The sequence below is a fragment of the Hemiscyllium ocellatum genome, chromosome 3 (assembly GCF_020745735.1).
Source record: "Hemiscyllium ocellatum isolate sHemOce1 chromosome 3, sHemOce1.pat.X.cur, whole genome shotgun sequence".
NCBI lineage: Eukaryota > Metazoa > Chordata > Chondrichthyes > Orectolobiformes > Hemiscylliidae > Hemiscyllium > Hemiscyllium ocellatum.
In genome coordinates, this window is record NC_083403.1 from 26,432,004 (window position 1) to 26,456,088 (window position 24,085).

The 24,085-nt window shown below is 47.7% G+C and overlaps 1 protein-coding gene across 3 annotated transcripts in view; it reads left to right on the top strand.

Annotated features, from left to right (window-relative positions):
- mocs1 (molybdenum cofactor synthesis 1) overlaps nt 1-22,714 on the top strand; it is a 48,091-nt gene extending 25,377 nt beyond the window's left edge. The window contains exons 6-11 of one of the 3 annotated variants that reach the window (XM_060849151.1): nt 513-624; nt 5,884-5,996; nt 10,470-10,580; nt 11,917-12,037; nt 13,219-13,266; nt 16,585-22,714. In XM_060849151.1, coding sequence (XP_060705134.1) covers nt 513-624; nt 5,884-5,996; nt 10,470-10,580; nt 11,917-12,037; nt 13,219-13,266; nt 16,585-17,321 — 1,242 coding nt within the window. In that variant the 3' untranslated portion in view covers nt 17,322-22,714. Of the gene's footprint in view, nt 1-512; nt 625-5,883; nt 5,997-10,469; nt 10,581-11,916; nt 12,038-13,218; nt 13,282-16,584 lie in introns of all 3 variants that reach the window. The other 2 variants (XM_060849169.1, XM_060849161.1) reach the window with 2 other exon arrangements.
- The last annotated feature ends 1,371 nt before the right edge of the window (nt 22,715-24,085 follow it).

Consider the following 24,085-nt stretch of genomic DNA (forward strand, 5'->3'; position numbering starts at 1 on the left):
GAAAACCAGCTTGGTCTTTGCTCTTCCAGTTGATCTGGATGTTTCTGGATTCAGCAGCTACTGAGGTACTGGGACTTGAGGCTTTGTTATTGGACAACCCAGTATCCTTTCAATGTGTCACTCTCTGAACAGGGCACAAGACCCCTTCTCCACCCCCCCCCCAAAAAAAAACCATTGAATGTTAAAGATGATTGAACTAAAACATAACATGAGAACTAGGAGCAGGAGTAGGCTGTCTGGCTCATCGAGCTTGCTCAGCCATTCAATCAGATCATTGCTGATCTTTTAGTGACCCCGGCTCCACCTACCTCACTGTAACCCTTAATTCCTTTACTGTTCAAAAACCTATCTACCTTAGCCTTAAATACGTTCAATGAGGTAACCTCAACTGCTTCATGAACTATTCAAAAAAAGTTACCAAAAACTTTAATAAAGAAGCCCTCTGACAGACTCCACCCCTCCCCCATCACCATAAACAACAACTGACCTCTGCTCTTTAACCTTGGACTCAGGTGAACTGTGTCGTCATGAGGGGCTTGAATGAAGATGAGCTCTTGGACTTTGTGAGGTTGACAGAGAAGAAGCCTGTGGACGTGCGGTTTATTGAGTACATGCCGTTTGACGGTGAGTGTTGAACGCCACATCGAATGTTAGCACCGAGTGTGGAGGATGGGGTCAGGTCTCAGATCATTGAGACAAAGGATCCCACTTCCCTGCCCCTCACGCTTCCAAAACGTGTGGAAGCTACTTTTCCACCAAGGCTGGGGCCTGATTTCCCTGAAGCGTCGGAGGCTGAGGGGTGAACTTAGAGGCTTATAAAATCATGAGGGGCATGGAATAGGGTAAATAGGCCTGGGGTGGGAGAGTCCAGAACTAGAGAGCATAAGTTTAGGTGAGTGGAGAAACATTTCATAGAGACCTAAGGGGCAACCTTTTCAGAGGGTGGTGCGTGTGTGGAATGAGCTGCCAGAGAAAGTGATACAATTACAACATTTAAAAAGCATCTGAATGGGTATATGAATAGGAAGGGTTTAGAGGGATATGGGCCAAATGCTGGCATATGGGACTAGATTAGTTTAGAATATCTGGCCAGTATGGATGAGTCGGACTGAAGGATCTGTTTCTGTGCTGTACATCTCTGTGACTGTATGACTGGACTGTCCACCAGTGGATCATTGTCTCCATTTAAATGCTGTAATCTGCTGACCTTCAGTCTTCAGCCATTTCCGTTCACTCCACATGATACCAAGAATCGGTTAGAGACACTGGATACTGCAAAGGCAATGGGCCCTGAAAATATTCCGGCAGTAGTACTGAAGGCATGTGCTCCAGAACTTACCACGCCCCTTGCCAAGTTGTTCCAGTACAGTCTCAACACAATAACTTACCCAATAACATGGGAGATTGCCCAGGTATGTACTGTACATAAAAATCAAGACCAATCCAACCCAGCCAATTACCGAACCTATCAGTCTACTCTCTATCATCAGTAAAGTGATGGAAGGTGTCATCAACAATGCTATCAAGCAGCACCAGCTCAGCAATAACCTGCTCAGTGACGCCCAGTTTGGGTTCCCTCAGGGCCACTCCGCTCCTGTCCTCTTAACAGCCATGGTTCAAACATGGACGAAAGAGCCAGCTTCCAGAGGAGAGGGGAGAGTGACAGGCCTTAACATCACGGCTGCATCCAACTGAGTGAGGCATCAAGGAGCCCTAACAAACGGGAGCCAATAGGTATCAGGGGCAAACTCTCTAGCCATATCTGGCATGTTAGAAGATGGTTGTGGTTGTTGGAGGGTTAGACATCTCAGCTCCAGGACATCTCTGCAGGAGTCCCTCAGGGTAGTGTCCTAGGCCCAACCATCTTCAGCTGCTTCAGTAATGATCTTCTCTCCATTATACCATCAAAAGTGGGGATGGTGGCCAATGATTCCACAATGTTCAGCACCATTCACGACCCCTCAGATACTGAAAGATCCATGTTCAAATGCAACAAGATCTGAACAATATTCAGGCTTAGGCTGATAAGTGGCAAGTAACATGTGCCAAGCAATAATCATCATCTCCAACAAGAGAGAATCTAATGACCCATGACATTCAATGACATCACCATCACTGAGTCCCCCAATCAACATTCTGGAGGTTAACACTGAACTGGTCATAAAATGTGGCGCCAAAAGTGTCTCCGAGGTATGGCATCCTGCTGTATGTCAGTCATCTCCCAATTCCCCACTTGCCTGGATGGGTGCAGCTCCGACAACACTGGAGGAAGTTGACACCATCCAGGACAAACTAGCGCGCTTGATTGGCATCACCTCCACGCACATCCACTCCCTCCACCTCCAACGCTCAGTGCACAGTGCTGCTGTTAATATCTATAAGGTGCACTGCAGAAATTTGTCAAGATTCCTCAGACAGCACCTTCCAAACCCACGACCCCTTCCATCTCGAAGGACAAGGCCAGCAGATGCTTGGGAACACTCTCACTACCATCAAGTTGCCCTCCAGTCCAGTCACCATCCTGACTTGGAAGTGTATCTCCATTCCTTCAGTGTCGCTCGGTCAAAATCCTGGAATTTCCTCCCTCAAGGCATTGTGGGTCTTCCTACAGCACACGGTTCAAGATGGCAGCTTACTGTCAGCTACTCGAGGGCAGCTGGGACTGGGGTAAAAATGCCCATGTTCTTGGATTAAATAAGAAAAGAAAGCTGTTTTATTTTCTTTTTAAAAAAAAAATGCGTAGGTGAGATGTCGAGAGGAAGTGATGGGGTGGAGTTAAGTGTCATCACCTGAAAAGACTGCTGTGCCCTCAGATGGTGGCACTGAGAGGCAGTATGCCATTGAGAAATGGAACATGGTGGGTTGGCGAATGTGGAGGACACTAGAGGTAACTGTGCAAGAGCTGGAAGGGGAGCCTTTAGAAGTGGTTTTTATGATGAGAGCAGTGCTGCCGAGCTGGACAATTAGATTAGATTACTTACATATGGGAGACGTGAGAGAGGCGGCTGGTGTGGTCAGCCATGTCAATGGCTATGGGTGGGTCGCGGGTGAGGGAGGGGAAATGTTTCCTTCTGTCACAGCTAACTAGGATGTAACTTGTTGCACTATTTCAAAAGGCTATTGAATAACTAACTGGAAGGGAAATATTTACAGACTTTTGGGGTAATAAGGTAAAAACAATGACTACAGATGCTGGAAACCAGATTCTGGATCAGTGGTGCTGGAAGAGCACAGCAGTTCAGGCAGCATCCAACGTGCAGCGAAATCGACGTTTCGGGCAAAAGCCCTTCATCAGGAATAAAGGCAGTGAGCCTGAAGCGTGGAGAGATAAGCTAGAGGAGGGTGGGGGTGGGGGTGGGGAGAAAGTAGCATAGAGTACAATAGGTGAGTGGGGGAGGGGAGGTGATAGGTCAGGGAGGAGAGGGTGGAGTGGATAGGTGGAAAAGAAGATAGGCAGGTAGGACAAGTCATGGGGATAGCTGGAAGTTTGGAACTAGGGTGAGGTGGGGGAAGGGGAAATGAGGATACTGTTGAAGTCCACATTGATGCCCTGGGGTTGAAGTGTTCCAAGGCGGAAGATGAGGCGTTCTTCCTCCAGGCGTCTGGTGGTGAGGGAGCGGCGGTGAAGGAAGCCCAGGACTTCCATGTCCTCGGCAGAGTGGTAGTGGGAGTTGAAATGTTGGGCCATGGGGCGGTGTGGTTGATTGGTGCGGGTGTCCCGGAGATGTTCCCTAAAGCGCTCCACTAGGAGGCGCCCAGTCTCCCCAATGTAGAGGAGACCGCATCGGGAGCAACAGATACAATAAATGATATTAGTGGATGTGCAGATAAAACTTTGGATAGGGAAGGCTCCTTTAGGGCCTTGGATAGAGGTGAGGGAGGAGGTGTGGGCACAAGTTTTACAGTTCCTGCAGTGGCAGGGGAAAGTGCCAGGATGGGAGGCTGGGTTGTATGGGGGCATGGACCTCAGCAGGTAGTGACGGAGGGAACGGTCTTTGCAGAAGGCGGAAAGGGTTGGGGAGGGAAATATATCCCTGGTGGTGGGGTCTTTTTGGAGGTGGCGGAAATGTCGGCGAAAGACTTGGTTTATGCGAAGGTTTGTAGGATGGAAGGTGAGCACCAGGGGCGTTCTGTCCTTGTTACGGTTGGAGGGGTGGCATCTGAGGGCAGAGGTGCGGGATGTGGATGAGATGTGTTGGAGGGCATCTTTAACCACGTGGGAAGGGAAATTGCGGTCTCTAAAGACAGAGGCCATCTGGTGTGTTCTGTGGTGGAACTGGTCCTCCTGGGAGCAGATACAGTGGAGGCGGAGGAAGTGGGAATACGGGATGACATTTTTGCAAGAGGTAGGGTGGGTAGAGGTGTAATCCAGGTAGCTGTGGGAGTCGGTGGGTTTGTAAACAAAAAAAGTCAGTGTCAAGTTGGTCGTCATTAATGGAGATGGAGAGGTCCAGGAAGGGGAGGGAGGTGTCAGAGATGGTCCAGGTAAATTTAAGGTCAGGTGTTGGTGAAGTTGATGATTTGCTCAACTTCCTCGCGGGAGCACGAGGTGGCGCCAATGCAGTCATCAATGTAGCGGAGGAAGAGGTGGGGAGTGGTGCCGGTGTAATTACGGAAGATCAACTGTTCTACGTAGCCAACAAAGAGACAGGCATAGCTGGGGCCCATACGTGTGCCCACGGCTACCCCTTTGGTCTGGAGGAAGTGGGAGGATTCAAAGGAGAAATTAGGGGTGAGGACCAGTTCGGCCAAACGAATGAGTGTGTCAGTGGAAGGGTACTGTTGGGGACGTCAGGAGAGGAAAAAATGAAGGGCTTGGAGGCCCTAGTCATGGTGGATGGAGGTGTAGAGGGATTGGATATCCATGGTGAAGATGAGGTGTTGGGGGCCAGGGAAACGGAAGTCTTGGAGGAGGTGGAGAGCGTGGGTGGTGTCTCGAACGTATGAGGGGAGTTCCTGGACTAGAGGGGATAGGACATTGTCGAGGTAGGTAGACATGAGTTCAGTGGGGCAGGAGCATGCTGAGACAATGGGTCGGCCAGGGTGGTCAGGCTTGTGGATCTTGGGAAGGAGGTAGAACTGAGCAGTGCAGGGTTCCCAGACTGAGGTTGGAAGCTGTGGGTGGGAGATCTCCTGATGTGATGAGGTTCTCTATGGTCTGGGAGTTGATGGTTTGGTGATGTGGGGTGGGGTCATGGTCGAGGGGGCAGTAGGAAGAGGTGTCCTCGAGTTGGCGTTTGGCTTCAGCAGTGTAGAGGTCAGTGCGCCAGACTATCACTGCGCCCCCTTTATCCGTTGGCTTGATGGTGAGGTTGGGATTGGAGCAGAGGGATTGGAGGGCTGCATGTTGTGAGGGTGAGAGGTTGGAGTGGGGGAGGGGGTAGACAGGTTGAGGCGGTTCATGTCCCGGCGGCAGTTGGAAATGAAGAAGTCGAGGGCAGGTAATAGGCCAGCGCGGGGTATCCAGGTGGATGCAGTGTAATATGCAGGAGAGTGGAATGAATTGGGTGGCACTGTGGAAGAGTTGGCATGCTGTCAATGAGCTGAATGGCCTCCTCTACTGTGACTTTGGTCTGGGAATGGAATATTCCAAAGAGAGCTGGTGGGGGTAGGCAGTGGTGAGAGATGGGATAGATGATACGCACAACGACCCAATACCTGCTTCTGGAGAGTGAGTGTGGGATAGTTGAAAATTGCTTACGTGGACAGCCAAATAGGGGAATGAGGAGGAAGCAACAAGCAGGTGGTGGAAATGTGTGTGTTGCCGCGTTATCAGGTGGGGCAGGACGGGAGACAGAGCCAGGAAAGGCTGACAATGCGTTGCCCGGAATCGATCTAGCCACTGCCTGACTTCGTTGTTCTCCCTACTCCCTGTGGCTCTAGGTAACAAGTGGAACTTTAAGAAGCTGGTGAGCTACCAGGAGATGCTGGGCACCATTAAGCAGAGATGGCCTGAGCTGGAGGCGTTACCCTCAGGAGCCTCCGACACAGCAAAGGTAATTCCGCGACTTTCAGATGATGCAGGAAGGGAAGCAAGGTCACTGGAGCTGTGGGGGAAAAGGCCGAAACGTATAGGTGATCGTGACCCCTTGCAAGTTTAGTTATGCCTTGCCACAATGGAGACCTCTGAGTGCAAAGATGGAGGGTTCAAGACCCCCACCAGGTATTCTAGTCCAAAATCTACATTGCCCCTCGAGTGCAGCGCTGCAGGAGTGCTGCGGTGCTAGAGGAGCTGAACTATTGGGTGAGACATCAAAGTTTCTCAGAGGATGGGCCAGCTCCCACAGCATCAATTCGGTGATCCACAGGCTAGCTGTCCTCAATGACTCCAGTTATTATTTAACCCTTAACCAGCTATTAACAGGGAACAGCTAATCTGGTTGTTTGTTTGTCACATGGCTGTCTGTAAGAACTTGCAGTGCGCGGGTCTTTGCATGTTTCCTGAATCACAAATCGGAATGTTAAAAAAAAAAATAGAAGTAGGCCGTTCAGCCCTTCGAGCCTGCTCCAATGTTCAGAATGATGGTGGCTTATCATCTGACTCAGTCCCCTGTTCCTGCTTTCTCCACCAACCCTTTAACCCCAAGACTTTATCCAACTCCCTCTTGAAAGCATTCAATATTTTGACCTCCTCAGTTTTCTGTGGCAGCGAATTCCACCCACTCTCAGGAATCAGAAATGTACCTTGAGGCTGTGAGCCCTGGTTCTTGACTCTCTGGTCATTGGAAACTTCCTTCCTGTGCTTACCCGGTCTAGTCCTGTCCGTAGGCCTCTGAGATTGTCCCTCCAATCGTATCGTCCTAACTGATCCCATCGGTCCATCCTGTTGGCAGTGGGTTTAAGGTTAAATCTCTTGCTCAAATCCTTCCAAGACCTTGCCCCTCCTCCGGTACAGACTTTAATCGAATCAATGCGTGAATTAGGAGCTGGAGTAGGCCATTCGGCCCTTGAGTCCTGCTTCGATGACTGCTCTGTTTGCATTCCACTGCCCCGATGACCTTTGACCCTTTTTGCTTAATAAGTATTCCATAAGACAGCTGCTTATTATTGGATAGTGATTGATTTCAAGGGCTACGGAGATAGGGTTAGGGTTAACATGATGGGCTGCACGGGTCTGTACTGTAAACGTCTCTGATTCTCAGAATCAATCCATCTTTGCCCTAAAAATGTTCAATGACTTGCCCTCCAGTTTTCTGAGATAATGTTGTCTAACCCTGTGAGAGGATGAAGTTTTATTCGTGCCTCTTTCTTGGAGGTGTGGCCGCTGATCTATAAACCATCCCTCCTGGTTGTGGATTGACCTCAAGGAGAAACTACCTTTCCCATGTCCACCTTGTCAAGATCATTCAGGATTTTTACACGCTTCAGTAAGGTGTCTGCTCATCTTCGAAACTCTAATGGAAACAAGTCCTGCCCTTCCAACTTACCCCCATTAGTCAAACCCCTTAATCCAGGTCCTCATCTCACATGAAGCCTCCAGTACAAAGCACTCCACTTGGTACCACATCCACAAACGGCCCCACCTCCCTCCAACACCGATGCTCAGTAGCAGCATAGAACATAGAAAAGTACAGCACAGAACAGGCCCTTTGGCCCACAATGCTGTGCCGAGATTTAATCCTAATGTAAAATATAGCAACAACTTACGCACCCCTCAACTCACTGCTATCCATGAGCATGTCCAGCAGTCGCTTAAATGTCCCCAATGACTCTGCTTCCAACACCACCACTGGTAAAGCATTCCATGCATTCACAACTCTGTGTAAAAAACCTACCTCCGATATCTCCTCTATACCTTCCTCCTAATATCTTCAAACTGTGACTCCTTGTACCAGTCAATCCTGCCCTGGGGAAAAGTCTCTGGCTATTGACTCTTTCTATTCCTCTCATTATCTTGTACCTCTTGATCGGGTCTCCTCTCTTCCTTCTCTCCAGAGAGAAAAGTCCGAGCTTATTCAACCTTTCTTCATAAGGCAAGCCCTCCAGTCCAGGCAGCATCCTGATAAACCTTCTTTGCACCCTCTCCAAAGCCTCTGTATCTTAGCTATAGTAGGGCCACCAGAACTGGACACAATATTCCAAATGTGATCTCACCAGGGACTTGTAGAACTGCAGCAAAACCTCGTGGCTCTTTAACTCGATCCCCTATTAATGAAAGCCAAAAACACCATATACTTTCTTAACAACCCTATCCACTTGGGTGATAACTTTGAGGGATCTATGTACTTGCACAGCCAGATCCCCCTCTTCCTCCACACTGCCAAGCAGTGTGTACTATCTACAAGAATTGCTGCAGACATTCACCAGAGGTCCTTAGACGACACCTTCCTGAACACAACCACTACCATCCAGAAGGACAAGGGCAGCAGATACAGGGGGGAACACCCGTGAGTCACTCACTTGGACATATAGCACTGTTCCTTCACTGTCGCTGGGACAAATCCTGGATCTCCCTCCCTGCCAAAATTGTGCATCTGTCGACAACACACGGTTCCAGAAGGCAACTTGTCACCACTTTCTCAACGGCAACTAGGGACAGACAACAAATACTGTCCCAGCCACGTCTTCAGAGCCAATAGAAATAACCTTTGGTGAGCTATCTCCAATGCATTTCCATCCTTCCTTCAGTAAGGAGTATAACTGTGAACAGTATTCAAGATGTAGTCTCTCAATGCCCTCCTTATAGTTGAAGCAGAACATACTTGTTTTTATGAGGTAAAAACAATGACTACAGATGCTGGAAACCAGATTCTGGATTAGTGGTGCTGAAAGAGCACAGCAGTTCAGGCAGCATCCAAGGAGCAGCGAAATCGCCGTTTCGGGTAAAAGCCCTTCATCAGGAATAAAGGCAGTGAGCCTGAAGCATGGAGAGATAAGCTAGAGGAGGGTGGGGGTGGGGAGAAAGTAGCATAGAGTACAATGGGTGAGTGGGGGAGGGGATGAAGGTGATAGATCAGGGAGGAGAGGGTGGAGTGGATAGGTGGAAAAGGAAATAGGCAGGTAGGACAAGTCCGGACTAGTCATGGGGACAGTACTGAGCTGGAAGTTTGGAACTAGGGTGAGGTGGGGGAAGGGGAAATGAGGAAACTGTTGAAGTCCACATTGATGCCGTGGGGTTGAAGTGTTCTGAGGCAGAAGATGAGGCGTTCTTCCTCCAGGCGTCTGGTGGTGAGGGAGCGGCGGTGAAGGAGGCCCAGGACCTCCATGTCCTCGGCAGAGTGGGAGGGGGAGTTGAAATGTTGGGCCTCGGGGCGGTGTGATTGATTGGTGCGGGTGTCTCGGAGATGTTCCCTAAAGCGCTCTGATAGGAGACGCCCACTCTCCCCAATGTGTAGGAGACCGCATCGAGAGCAACGGATACAATAAATGATATTAGTGAATGTGGAGACTGTGCGCCTCCTAGCACAGCGCTTTAGGGAACATCTCCGGGACACTCGCAGTTCCAAACTTCCAGCTCAGTACTGTCCCCATGACTAGTCCGGACTTGTCCTACCTGCCTATCTCCTTTTCCACCTATCCACTCCACCCTCTCCTCCCTGATCTATCACCTTCATCCCCTTCCCCCACTCACCCATTGTACTCTATGCTACTTTCTCCCCACCCCCACCCTCCTCTAGCTTATCTCTCCACACTTCAGGCACTCTGCCTTTATTCCTGATGAAGGGCTTTTGCCCGAAACATCGATTTTACTGCTCCTTGGATGCTGCCTGACCTGCTGCGCTCTTCCAGCACCACTGATCCAGATACTTAATTTTATGTTCACTTCATGTTGTATTATATAAGATTCCTGTACCTGCGCACTAACGTGGTGTGACTCATTCATAGAAGCTCAGAATTCTGCAGTCATTCTCTGTCAAAATAATACTCTGCTTCTGTATATAAAAATGAAGACCTTCCACATTTTCCCCACGTTGCGCACTATGTGCCAGATTTTTGTCCACCCATTCATGGAACGTGTCTACAGCAGCTTGCGTTCTCATTTTGTACCACCTTCCCAATATATTTCTCTAATGACCTGTAAGTTTAGACAGTGTGCCTTCGCACCCTTTTCCAAAGTCCTGTTGCTCACTCCTGGTGCCTCGTGTTTGCAGTGACCAGTTTGCACCATCACATGTTCGGGCCTGGTCAGTAAGAGACCTTCTCCCCCCCACCTTTCCCCCCTATCCAGCACTGAACTGAAGTCTCCTTCCTTGGGGCGATAAACCTAAGGCCTGTGGCTGAGCACAGGAAGGATCTGTGGAAGGGACACAGGGCAGGTCTTGCTTTGTGCGTTTCAGAGGCCTATGGAGCAGGCCTCGAGCCTCCCCTCCATATTTTATCGCACTGCCTCTTCCTTTTGGGTCCAAGAGTGAGCGAGGAATCAAAGTGTTAGGCTCGGAAGCAGATGGTAGTCCGGGTCTGACACGAGGGAAGGCTTTTGGGTGCTCGTGGTGGTTGAGAATTCACCTGTAGGCTTTCTCTCCCTTTAGGCCTACAAGGTCCCTGACTTCCAGGGCCAGATTGGATTTATCACCTCCATGTCCGAACATTTCTGCGGCTCTTGTAACCGACTGAGGCTCACAGCCGATGGCAATCTAAAGGTAAAGCGGGGCGGGGGCAGTCAATGGGCCTTTTGAGTCTCTCCACCCTGGATTGGGTGTCGAGATCTGTGTCAAATGACCACACCCACACCCACACACACCCACACATTCTGGTCGTGAAAATTGTGGAACGTGGCTGCACACCCACAGACAGCGGGTGTCCCATGGTGATCGGTGCTGGGATTACTGTTGGGCGACATTGGCATGTTAGCCAACCCTATCTCCAAAGGCCACGCTGTTTCCTAGGCCCCTTTAGTGCCTCCTTCCTCCACATCCTGCCCAGTGTTGCATCTTTCACTGCTTGGCATTCATTTTATCTGGGTCTGATGATTTTGACTCTCTGATACTACCCTACTCTATATATACAGTGTCCACATTCTCCATACCTTTCTTGGAAACATAGGAGTACACCCTCAACCACTCCAGCCAGCTGGGCCATTCATTCTGATCATCATTGACTGAGTACCCTCATCCCATCCTCCACTTCCCCCTCCCCATTCTCTCTCCACCGCCCCCCCCCCCCCCCCCCCCCCCCCAACACACTCACACTCACAATCACTCGCTTGCACCCCTTTGCCACAGGACCTTTATCTCCTTCTTTCTCAAGAGTAATTTATTGTGAAGGGCTAGGTGGGTATGGGATGACAGAGTAGACAAGGTTTCAGCCAGGTTTACTTCCCACCAGATTCTGAATTTAAAAAAAGTTTAAATGTTGAGAAAATGGAGCAGGGTCCGGCAACCGAAGACTGAGATCGCAGAATCCCTACAGTGTGGAAACCGGCCCCATTCAGCCCATCGAGTCCACGCCAACACTCCCACACCCACCCTGTCCCTGCATTTCCCATAGCTAACATACCTAACTTACACATCTCTGGACACTATGGGCAGTGTGGAAACAGCCAGTCCATCTAACCCGCACATCTTTGGATTGTGGGAGGAAGAGTCAAAATTGTGGTGATTAAAAAGCACAGCCGGTCAGGCATCATCCAAGGAGCGTCAACGTTTCAGGCATACGCTCTTTATCAGGCATGTGGAGGGGGAAGGGGGCTGAGAGGTAAATAGTGGGGTGAGGGTGGGGGAAATTACCTTGGAAGGTGATAGATGGATGTAGGAAACCAGAGGAAACCCAAGCAGACACCAGGAGAATGTGCAAACTCCACACAGACAGTCACCCGAGACTGGAATTGAACCTGGGACCCCGGTGCTGTGAGGCAGTGGTGCTAACCACTGAGCCACCATGCCACCCTCCATCTCCTCCACCTGAATCTCCAAGGAAAGGGCCTGGATTTGAGAGCAGTCCTGCTGTTCAGCTGCCGGTTCTGTCTCTAATGCATAGGTGTGCCTCTTCGGGAACACTGAGGTATCTCTGAGGGACGTCCTGAGATCTGGAGCCACAGATGAGGAAATCCTGGAGATTATCGGAGCTGCCGTGGGCAGGAAGAAAAAGCAACATGCCGGTAAGATCACGCCACACTGTTTCTTGTTCCGGGAGGGTCAGGGTGGGGGTGTGGGGGTTTCAAACTTACATTTGAATGATAAAACCATTCACAGAGAAAGCAGGATCAATTTTCAGCTGATGCAGAATTGAAGCAATTTGCAGAATGGAACAGTAGGAGAGGTCAGTGTCTCGTGTTGTGATGGAATGCATTAACTGAAAGAGTGATCCCAGTTGATCGTAAAACAGAGTCGTGCAGCACGGAAGAGGCCTTTCGGCCCATCGAGCCCATGCTAACCTCTCCTCGCTGATTCCACTTGCCAGCGCTTGGCATGTAAGCCTTGGCTGCTGTGGCATTTCAAGTGCACATCCAAGTATTTTTATTTAAAAGGGTTGTGAGACTTCCCTCCCAGGCAGAGAATTCCAGATCCGCATCACCCTCTAGGTGAAGTTTTTTTTAGCAGGGATTTTAGAAAATCCTTTCTCCTTTAAAGCGATGCCCCCCAGTTATTGACCTTTCAACTATAAGGTGTGGGTGGGAGGGGGCATCTGCCCCTCACGATCTTATCCACTACAATCAGATTCCTCTCCCAAAAACCAGCGTATCCAGCTTCCCGTCAGAGCCGGAATTCTCCATCGCTGGTGAATCTCCTCCTGCAATCCTATCCTTCCCTCCAGTAACTTCCAAAGGGGATACGGATCAATATTTGAAGCTTGGAAGTGGGGCCTGTTGCAGGACTGTGAAGGTAGACAATTAAGTCTAGTTCCAGGGTTCTGTCAGAGGCACCTCACCCAAGAGGGAAACACCTCCCGCCACTAACTACCTCCCGCCTTTTGAGCCGCAAGCAGGAGATTAAGGGCAACATGAGCAGCTGTTATTTTGAAAAGAGACATCTGTCCTTTCATGGGCGTAGGCCTGAATGCTGAATTCTCAGCCTGGAGTCCCTGACGTTGGGTAGGATCAGGGCAAGGGCTGTGGAGTGTGACCAATTGGGATAGTTTTCACAAAGGACCAACAGGAGTAGGAAGGACAGAATGGCCGCTGCCTCCTGCGCTGAGAGAGTCTTAAGCTAGAGGAAAGCACTCCCTCGTTTCTAAGCTGCTTTCTGCGTGATGATTGAGTGGGCGGTCGGGATGATATAGTTTGGGGGCAGATCTGGGTTGTCAAGCCATTTCACATGTTACCGGATGGTTCCTTTCCAGGGATGTTTAACATATCGCAGATGAAGAACAGACCCATGATTCTGATCGGTGGGTGATGGAGCAGTACGTACGATTGACTTTTTATTAAACACGCAGACTTCCTCTTCCTGTCTCGTCGTGACTCCTTCACCTCCTCTCCTTCTCTCCGCGAGGGGGATTTTCGCGAGCTTCCTCATTCCAGACGACCATTCCTGTTTCTGTGATAAGATGCAGACCATTCCTATCACCTGTCCCTTCCCATTACCCTTGAGAGGAAATCTGATTGAAGTGTGCGAGATGCGAAAGGGGATTACCAAAGTGCACAGAGAAAGGATGTTCCTTATGTGAGGCAATCCAGAAACGAGAGGTCCTGGCTTTAGGGTCATGGATGGAAGATGTAAAAGCATTGGAGAGAAATTACTACTCTCAAAGGTTCAAAACTTGGTGGAATTCAGTACCCCAGAGTGTGGTGGGCACTGAATAAACTTAAGGAGGCGAAAGACAGATAGCTGTTTAATTAGTAATGGGTTGAAGGGTGATGTGGAGCAGACAGGAAATTACCGCAGAGGCCCAGGTGAAACCAGCCATGATTGAACTAAATGGGATATCAGGCTCAAGGGACTGAATTGCCTACTCCTGCTCCTGGTACTTACCAGGCTGTGTTTAGTGGGAGCTTGCTCAGTGACGATTGGCTGTCCATGTTACAGCCAGCACATTACGTTTGGAAAGCACTCTGTTATTAGACAAAAGTACGATACAAGTCTAAGTCACGGATGCCTTCTGAAAGCGACCAGGTGGATGATAAAAGTAGTCTCCAAGCCAGTTGCAACTTACTTAATGAAACCAGAAATTGCCGGGAAAAGCTCAGCAAGTCTGGCAGCATCTGTGGAGAGAAATCAGAGTTCACGTTCGGAAGGGTCACCGAACCGGTAGCGCTCACTCTGATTTCCCTCCACAGATGTAGCCAGGCCTGCTGAGCTTTTCCCAGAAATTTCTCTTGGTTTTTGCCAACTTATTTAATGTAGCGTTTGGAATGCGGAAACGCCTTGGCGAAGGTGCGTTACTGACCACCGTCCCTACCTTACAACTCCAGTAAAGGTAGATCCGAGCAGTGTGGAGCACCGGTGAAAGGCTTGGTGGGGGCTGTCAGTGTAATTTGGAATCATGTCATGTCTCATCAGGAATACTGTTGCTGGAACTTGGCCGCTCTAATGCTTCTCAGCAGGTGAAGCTTGGCCTGGATCCCGGGAATTTTCTGCCTTTTTTTTCCCTCCTCCGAGGCAGGAAATAATTTTGGGATCCAACAGACATTTGTCCATATGCTTAAACCCCAGGTGGATGCTCTCTTCCAGGCTCCACAATATCTGGCCAAATGTTTTTATTTATTATTAATTTTGACTCGAGGATGTGAAATGCTGGCTTGGCTAGTTACACGTATTTTTTTTAATATAAATTGTGTTTTAAAGTTTCTGTGGGGGTGAACAAAATAAATCGATGGCTCCGGCACAAGTGGGTCGCGTGGCTTTTTCAACTTAGTGTCCAACTGCTCGCTCCCCACACGAACCTCCCAACCCATTTAGCACCCCCCCCCCCCCCCCCCACCCCATTACGGAGCCCACAGGAAACATGCAGGGCTTTTGATCCCATGATCACTCGCTACCCAAACGCTAACTGCTTTCACGTGCTGCCTGAGCTTATGACCATTCAGCCCACGTGTGTCTGCTTTGGAATGGGCCCAGTGCATCTTCAGTACACACACAAGATGCAGCCATTTTACTGATCCCCTCAGCTTCTGCAGCTTATTGGCTGTGTGTATCCACCTCAGAGCCTTACCGCGAGAGTGCAGCACGGGAGGTGTCAGACCTGACGTCCAGAAAGGTGCCTTTGGCACTATACTAACTGACATTGGAGTTCCTGCCAATCCTTCTTGTGTCTAGTCTGTCCAGCCCTGTTAAGAATTCCACGCAGTTCAATCGGGTCCCCCTCTCGTCCCTCTAAACATGAGCAAATATAGGTCCATTTGAACCAATCCAGAAATGGGAGGTTGTGGTTTTAGGGAAATGGGTGGAAGATCTAAAAACCAGGAGAAGGGGAAGCTAGGAAATGGTCACCCACTCATTGGGAAGCCAGCACCCGTAAAGTTGTCGATCCGGTCGTATCGAATTGATATTCCGAGGAGATTGCTTCGCATCAAGCTGGTTGAAACCTGCGTGATTGCGGGACACCAAACGTCGACCGCAGAGTGCTCGGGGGCAATCCTGAACTTGCAGAAGGCGCTATAGAAATGCAAGTACTTGTGCTGAGTGGGAGCCCGGCCAGTGAAGGTCACCGAGCTCCAGTAGGAAGCCTGGCTCCCCTACAGCGTGCCCACGTTCGGTTACGTGTTCAGCCAGACAGCAAGCTGTTGGACAGGCAGCTAGATTGGGAAGTCTAACCAGTAGAGAACTCCCCTTAACCCCCCACGGCTGGGTCAGTTCCAGTATGAGACAGTTTAACAACCAAAAATAAAGCCATATGTAATAAAGGGAGCAATACCCATTTAAATACTTCTCTAAACCTCCTTTCTTCCCCACCCCAACCTTTCCCAGCTTCCTCTCCAACTGTTTTTCAATCTTCCACCCATTTCCCTAAAACAACAACCTCGCTTCTGAATTGGTTCGACTGGGCGTGTATTCGCTAGTGTTTAGAGGGATGAAGGGAAATCTGATTGAAATGTGTAGAATTCTTAATAGGACTGGGCAGACTAGATTTAGGAAGGATACTTTGCCTGGTTTGGGGAATCTAGGACTGGGGTAAGATGTTATAGATTCAGGACTCAGATGAGATGAGAAAACATTCCCTACCATAGGGTGCAAAGTCATTAATCCGAAGATGTGCAGGTTAGATGGATTAACCATGCTAAATTGCCTATAGTGTTCAGGGATGTGCAGGTTAGCTGGATTAGTCTGGAGTAAATGTAGAGTAATGGAGGAATGGGTCTGGGTAGAAAACTTTTCAGAGGGTCGGTGTGGACTTGGTGGGCTGAAGGGCCTGTTTCCACCCTGTAGGGATTCTATGAATATTAAAGAGAGAGTTGCATTTTTAGCTATTGAAGGTGTCGAGGGATGCAGTGGGAATGTGACGTTGAGAAAGATCAGCACAGAGTTATAGAGATTTACAGTACAGAAACAGACCCTTCGGTCCAACTCATCCATGCTGACCAGATATCCCAACCCAATCTCGTCCCATATGCCAGCACTTGGCCCGTACCCTCTAAACCTCTTGAATGATAGAGCAGACTAGAAGGGCCGAATGGCATGCTCCTGTTCTTATTTTGCATGTTTCCTGTTTCTGGTGTTTTATTTGGCCTTCCCTGTCTCGCCTCAGCTTTATATTTCTGCTTCTCAGGGAGAGATCCTGCTCCTTCCGGCACAGCACATGGTGTCGTCAATTTGGTCCGACCACATTGGAATGGCTCGGCGACCGTCCTGGTGGGAATAACATTCTGGAACAACGTGTTGACCTGGGAGAAAGGCCTGTTGATCTTTGGAGCGGGAACTGCCGCGGGCCGGCCTGCCCTCCGAGCGTACCACACTGACCGCCGCAGACCTGGCAAGAGTGGATCCGGGCGGGACGGCCAGCAGGAAGGTGAAGAGGAGGAGGAGGCTCCAAGCCTGACTCACCTCGACGCCCAGGGGGCGGCAGTCATGGTGGATGTCGGGGGGAAGCTGGACACTCGGCGCACGGCCCAGGCCCGAGCGGTGGTGCGTCTGGGTGAGCGGGCCTTTCGGCTGCTCAAGGCCCAGCGGCTGCGGAAGGGGGACGCCCTGGCGGCTGCCCGCCTGGCGGGCATCTGTGGTGCCAAGCTGACCGCCCAGCTCATCCCGCTCTGCCACCCGGTCGGGCTGCACTGGGCCGACGTGCAGCTGGAGCTGGATGAGGCTCGGTGGGCAACGGTCGTCACGGCAACCTGCAGCACCTGCGGCAAGACGGGTGTGGAGATGGAGGCCCTGGTGGCGGCCAGCATGGCAGCTCTGACCATCTACGACATGTGCAAGTCTGTCACTCACGACATCATCATCGAGGAGGTCAAGCTGCTGAGCAAGACAGGCGGAAGGCGAGGGGACTTCCACAGGGCCGACTGAGGGGGCTGCACGAAATGGTGCTCGTCCTCGCTCGTTTGTCACTGCTCCAGAACCCACCCCCTTCCCCAGCCAAGTCCTGGAGTTAATATTTCAGAACCCCCTCACTCTCTCTTCACTCCGGTCAAATACAAAGCCCCTCACCATTTTTTTTAACCTTTTTTTTGGGTTTTAATTGCACTCTCTCTCAGCAACCTGTCTCTTGTGAAAGAAGCAGGCGAGAGAGAAATCGCGGTCAAGGTGGACGCAGGAAAAAACCTGCTCCAACAGCATACCAAACTACTACTTATTGAGTCCAGAGGTGCTCTTACAAGCCACCGAAAGACTGTTACAAATTTCTTCCCATTGCCTCATCACCTGCAGCATTTTCTTCATCGCTTCACCCCCATACCACCCTGTTTTTCTGATGATTAATGGCCATCATTGCCTTTAATGGCCCACACATCAAAGGTGAGAGAGAGGGTTTGAGCTAAATCCAAGTGGGATCAGAATCCGAGATGAAGCGTTCTACCTCCTGCGCTGCCCATCTTTCTCCACAGATGCTGATAGCATTTACAGCACTTGTTATAAATGCACATTATACACCAAACCTGAGGCATTTTTCAACAGAGAAACAACAGAGGAGCAGACTTGGGGCCAAGTGGGACTAGGTGACAGAGAGCAAAATCACCATACGCAATGGATCGTGTCCTTTTTGAGATTTTAACATCGCTCGTCGACACGTGAATACCCCTATCCAGCGAAACCACAGTTGGATGATCTTAAGGGAACGGTAAAATATATTGTGAATCAGAATCTCGGCGAGGCAAGGGATGAGCTGGGCTTATCAACCACTAAACGAGGCAATTACTCATCACATGTCTCAATACTTCTCCAGTTAGCATAGTTGGTACTGCTAAGCTCTCCCATCTCATCTTCACTATCTTCCCTGATAGTATCCTCTTCACCCAATCGCCGATTAATATTCTGGTTCCAGATGTTTTCCATCACTTTAAGTTTACTCAATTTATATGTTTTTACTGCCACACTATCACCCTCGAACCGAAGTGATGCATGCAAAATTTCGTCCTCAGATTTCTGTAGCATCCCGTACTTCCTCATTATCGAGATTTGGAATAAAGGTTGACAGTCTGTTTAAGGCAAGGCTACCATCCCGGGACTTGGCATATAATACTCCATCCGTGATGGATAGCGGGAGGTGTAAAATTTCTTTAACTGTGCTTTTTACTTTATTATCTAATTTATTAAGATAATTAATAGAGACTTCAGGTAAAACTAAATAATAATATAGTCTAGGAATAAAATATGTTTTCAAAATTTCTACTTTTTGAACTGGTTTTAAGGGGGGGATCTTTTTAAATTTCCTAACCATATATCTAATTGGCTTTCCCAGTTTGATTGGCTTAAGCCAGTCCACGGATCTATCTTAGCACCTAAATATTTATCCATGCTACCTAACTCTATAAACTGTGTGCTTCCTTCATTTAATTTCCAGTTAATTTTATCATTATATATAATTGTCTTATTTTTATGTGTAAAGTAAAATCCTTTCGTTTCCTTTATATTAACCTCCATTCCCGTATTTTTACAAAGTCTTTCTACAAGTTTAAGATTACAAACCATACCATCGTACGATTGACTAAGCAACGCTATATCATCTGCTAACGCTAATGTTGTGCAGTGATAGCTGTTCCTATCTATCCCTAAAAATATTCCTATCTTCTGCTCTTCGATGGTACTTATCAGAGGGTCCATTACAATATTAAAAAGAATCAGCAACAATGCATCACCTTGCTTAACCCCTCTTAAAACTTTAGTTTTTCCAGTTTTACTTTTAAAACTTTTCACTTGAGTAAAATTATTATCATATTAATTTGGTTACAAATTTATAAATATTGACGGAAGTTGGAGTCTCTGAAGAGCTGTTATAATTAATTTGTGGCCCACTGTGTCAAATGCTTTTGCTAAATCCACGAAAACTACCACAATCTCTCATTCTTTTTAGCTCCATTAATAATATTTTCCAGGATTTTCATATTTTCCTCGCAACCTGCTACACCAGCCATAAAGCCCTTTTGTCTTTTATTCAGATTTATTACTTTACTTAGTCTACTGGCTACAATTTTTGTAAATATTCTGAGCATAATTGGCCCTATAGTTATTGGCCTCCAATTATTAATATCCTTCAACCCTTCTTCATCGCTCACTTTGGGAATCAATACAGTTCTGCTTATTTTCATTTGATCTGGTATTTTACCTAATTTCATCCAAATAGTATATATTCTAGGAAGTACTGTATTGTCTTTATTAAATATCTTCACTATCTCCTTCAGTGTTACCCTATCTGGCCCTGCAGCAGTTTTTACGTCCATCGCCTTAATGGCATGATTCACGTCCTCTACTGTCACAGGACCTGTCAGAGTCTCACTCATCGATCCCTCCCCTTGCCTTTTTATATTTGGCAAAACCTCTCAAGTTATTTTTATCATTCGAGTTAGTTAATCTTTCTTTATAGTAGTCTTCTAATTCTTCTTTACTTAGGGTGCATTCACACCTAACTGGGGCCCCCATTAGGGTTCTTGCCAGGTATTGTCTCTTCGTTTTATATAAAACCTGCATTTCTTTAAATTTACCTTTTTTTTACTATACCTTCTCTTAGCCTTATTTTCCTTCCTCTTCGTTCTTGGTCCACTATCCCTTTGCTTCAAACCTATTCACTTAATGAGTCTCCTTATCTTTATCACCTTCCTTACTCATTCCAATTTATCCATTATCCTACCCATTATATTCTCAAATTCCTTACTAATACCTTTATTCCTTCCCATATCATCCTCTACTATTTTAATTAGTTCTGTTTTAGTGACTTACTCTTATAGTCTACTTTATCCATAATAATATTACTCTCTTTTCATTTAATCTTTCTTCCCCTACTTCCCTGTCTATCTCCCGATCACTATCGTCCATTTCATTACTATCACTCATTAAGATTTACTTCTTAATCTATACCTTTATCGTCATCATGACTTTTACCTTTCTTATTTAATAACATCCTTTTATCCGAGATTTGTTTTGCTGTTTTTAGAACCTAATTTCTCAGCTATAACTTTATTAATATTTTTGCAGCCACTAAATTCTGCTTTGAATTGTTGCAACAATTAGACCTCTTCATAAGGCCATATTCCCCTCTTACTACCCTCATTTTCTGTCTTATTCCTACTCTCTACCTTTCCTCTTTTCCTCTTCTCATTTCTTAAAATGGGATGAGCATGCCTTTCATGTTGCCCTAATCCTTGGGCAGTCTTAAATTTTAAAGGACATAATTCGCATTGGTATAGTTTCTCTACCTCTCCTTCCTTCCTTCCTTCTTATGACTATTATTACTACTGGTGTTATTACTATTACCATTACTGTCATTCTTAGAACATTTAGGATAGTGGCATGCTACAGCTTGGTAATTCCCTTCCCACTCACATTTACTACATCTAACTCTTACTGATTTAATTCCCTTACATATCTTTAAATGCTTCCTAAACCTCCCCGTAGTATTATAAATCTTATTAGAATAATTACAGTTAAAATTATCTACCGGGTTTTTAATTATTACCTCTATTTTATCAGTTTCCCTAATTACTGGGTGGATAATCCTACCTTTGTACCTCTCCTCGCCTCTCTCTGATTCTCCGTATCGACTAAAATCAAATGGCCCATTAAGATTCGAATTAAAAATTGTCCGGCTGTTAAATGAACCAGAGGGGCCTTCTCTACTAGTCGTTCTCTTTGAATTGTGTCCTGATCATTCTGGACGATATTGCTGACTTCCTCGTGTCTGCCTGAGGACAGCCTTGCCGGGATAATCCTTTATAGTCTCTTCCGTCTGCGTCGAGACAGATTGTCCAGTCCATTTTTGGCTTGCACATTTTGCGCATGGTGCCGCCAATAGCAACCATGCGGGGCGGTTATTTTCCCGGTCTCCCACCCAACTGGAATTTTTGGTATTGGCCATGATCGCCGCTGCCAAATATAGTTTCTAATTTAGGCCGAATGGTCACCAGCCGTCTCGTATCTTTTCTGAGGTCGTATTCGCCGGCCTGGTCCGAGTTCTGTTCAAACGACAGAGAGAAACAATAAAACTGCCAGTGGCGTATAGTACCGGTAAAACCAAAGATAAAATCGATGGTAAAACCAGACTAAAACAACCTCTTAAACAATTTAAAATTGTTTCCCTGTCAAAAGCTTCCTCTTACAGGCCGTTACCGGGGGGGAACCACGAGGAGGTTCGATCTTACTTTGTGATCGTTTGTACGTATTTTATCGATTACAAAGGTGACTACACAGGCATCGGTTGCAGACCAACAACCTTAAAACACTGTAGTCACATCCCAAGTAGATGGGATTTTTATAGGTGTTCTCTTTCAAAAGGGAGGTGGGGAGACAGGCACTCGGATTACAAACGGCCTTGAGATATCCCAGAGTCCTTCACAACTGATGGAAGCATCTTTGCTGTTATAGTCCAGGGAATTCTTATGCAGCGGTTTGAATCCCAAATACGAGAGGATAGGGACGCCATCTGGTGGGTGATGAGTCAGTGGCAGAGGAGGATGGCATTGGAGGGCTGGGGCAGGAGAGGCTGCCCCCCTGCTGGATGGGCAAGAGTGCACTTCATTTGGTTGGCTCCCATACCCCCTTGGAAATGTGCCAGAGGCCCCAAGGAGATGCGCAACTTAGAAGTTTTGGATTAAAGGAGGGTAATGAGATAAAACACAGGAGTTACACTGGAAAAGTGGGATATTGCGCAGGGAATTTTGATTGGGCTTGGTAAGGGGGTAGAGAGTTAAAGGGCCATGAGATGCATGCACTCTTTGTTACTGGTTGAGGTGGGAAGGGAGAGGCTAAGGACAATAGAGAGATGGTTTTGGAGTGACTGAGTGGATTGGTCCCAGTTTTCCAGCTTCTCAAATCCCTGCTGTTGCTCCCAGTTGTGTGCGCTGTTCCCATGGTGATTGCTGCCCCTGCTAGAGTTCAACCTCCCGTATCTTTCTAAGTCACAAATTCCACCTTCACTGAGCCAGTTTCCATCGTCCGACGAAGCCAGGGGCGTGGTAATTTTTGTGTCCTTGCTATGTCGGCATTAAATGCTGTGGTTCTGTCTACTTGCCTGTTGTGTCCAATCGTGTTTGTAGTGTGTTCTAGTTTTGAGTGAATATAGTACGTTGTATACACTGCCTCCAAGGAGAAAGTGATGATTCAGCAATAAGATGTTCAGCACTAGTTTTCCAGGGGAATGAATTTATCTTGGAAATCCGTACGGAGGATCCTTTGAGCGCGTGTGGAAGTTTCCACCCCACCGTGATCCCATCGGAATGAAATGTGAATGGAATATTGCTCACAAGAATAAATCTGTGGAACTCTTTACTCAGTTGTAGAAGTTGAGTTAGCTGTGCTGTACTCATTCTATGGATCAAGTTTGTAATGTCCCAAGAAGTTGCTTCCCCTGGACACTATGTAACTAATAATAAGGAAGATCGACTGAGGCAACAATTGAGATGTGAAAGAGGAGGTTAGATGTAATATTTTCACATACATAGCTCATTTATTAGAGCATCATATCCTTTACTCTTGGCACCATTGTGGGTGAGAAGTTCACTGCTGAGAGGAAATTAAATGAGTATTTGAAAAGGAAGATTATAAAAGCTATATAGGGAGCAGACAAGGCAAGTGAGATTGGAGGAGACAGCTGCAATTGGAGCTAGAACTGCTTGGATAACATGAAGGGCCACCTCCTGTGATGTGAATGGAAATAATTTGCAGCCTCTTCTTGGACTGAAGCCAACAGGGATTGGGGCATCAAACCCCAGGAGCAGGTCCAGAATTCTGTCAGGAAGGAGAAGCCATGCCAACCATCTGCAAGGCAGCTCTCTGAGGAGGCTGGTCTCAAAGCCCTGTAGAGGTCACCGCATTCAGGCAAACAAAAACACATTCTTTACGAGGGGAAAGTATGAGACCAAAGTGGCATTTGTTGGCAGCTGCGGTCATCAGTTCATTCGGAAAGCTGAAGCTGAGTCTACAGGTTGACAGCAGGGGCCCGTGTTGTTGTAGGGCTTTCCTGAGTTTGATGCATGAGAGAGGGTAGTGGGGGGGAGCAGTGTAAGGAGAAGCCAGGTGATTGAATGAGCATGTGCAGTTGAAGGACAGCGAGGATTCTCCCAGCAATCAGCAGGGTCTACATACCAATGCAACCTGGTAAAACATGATCATTTGTCCAAGGGCAGAGAGTTTGTTAAAATCATCAACGGGCAAGAAAGAATTGACATTTGTGTTGAATTATTCATCATTGGAGGATGTGCTGGAGCTCTGCACTTCCATTGACACACCTTTGCTGCAAATGGTGGCAGCTGTTTCACTCCTTGTAGTATCATGGAAGCACTGAATCCTCCAGAGACTCTGGGCACTGCCAACACCCTGGCAATTGGACTCAGTGCTCCAGAACCAGGTACGCCTCCCACTAAGCTCTCTCTGTACAGCAACAACACTGGCACCTGCCCAACCAGCTGTACAAATGCTCAGGTATGTACTGTCCAATAAAGCAGGGCAGGACAAATGCAGTCAACTCCCATGCTGTCAGTCTACTCTTGAACATCAGCAAAGTGATAGAAGGGGTCATCTACAAGTGGCATTTACAAAGGAATAACCTGCTCAGTGACTTTGAATTCTGTCTGGGCCTGTCTGTTTTTGACCTCATTGCAGCCTTGGTTCAAACATGGACAAAT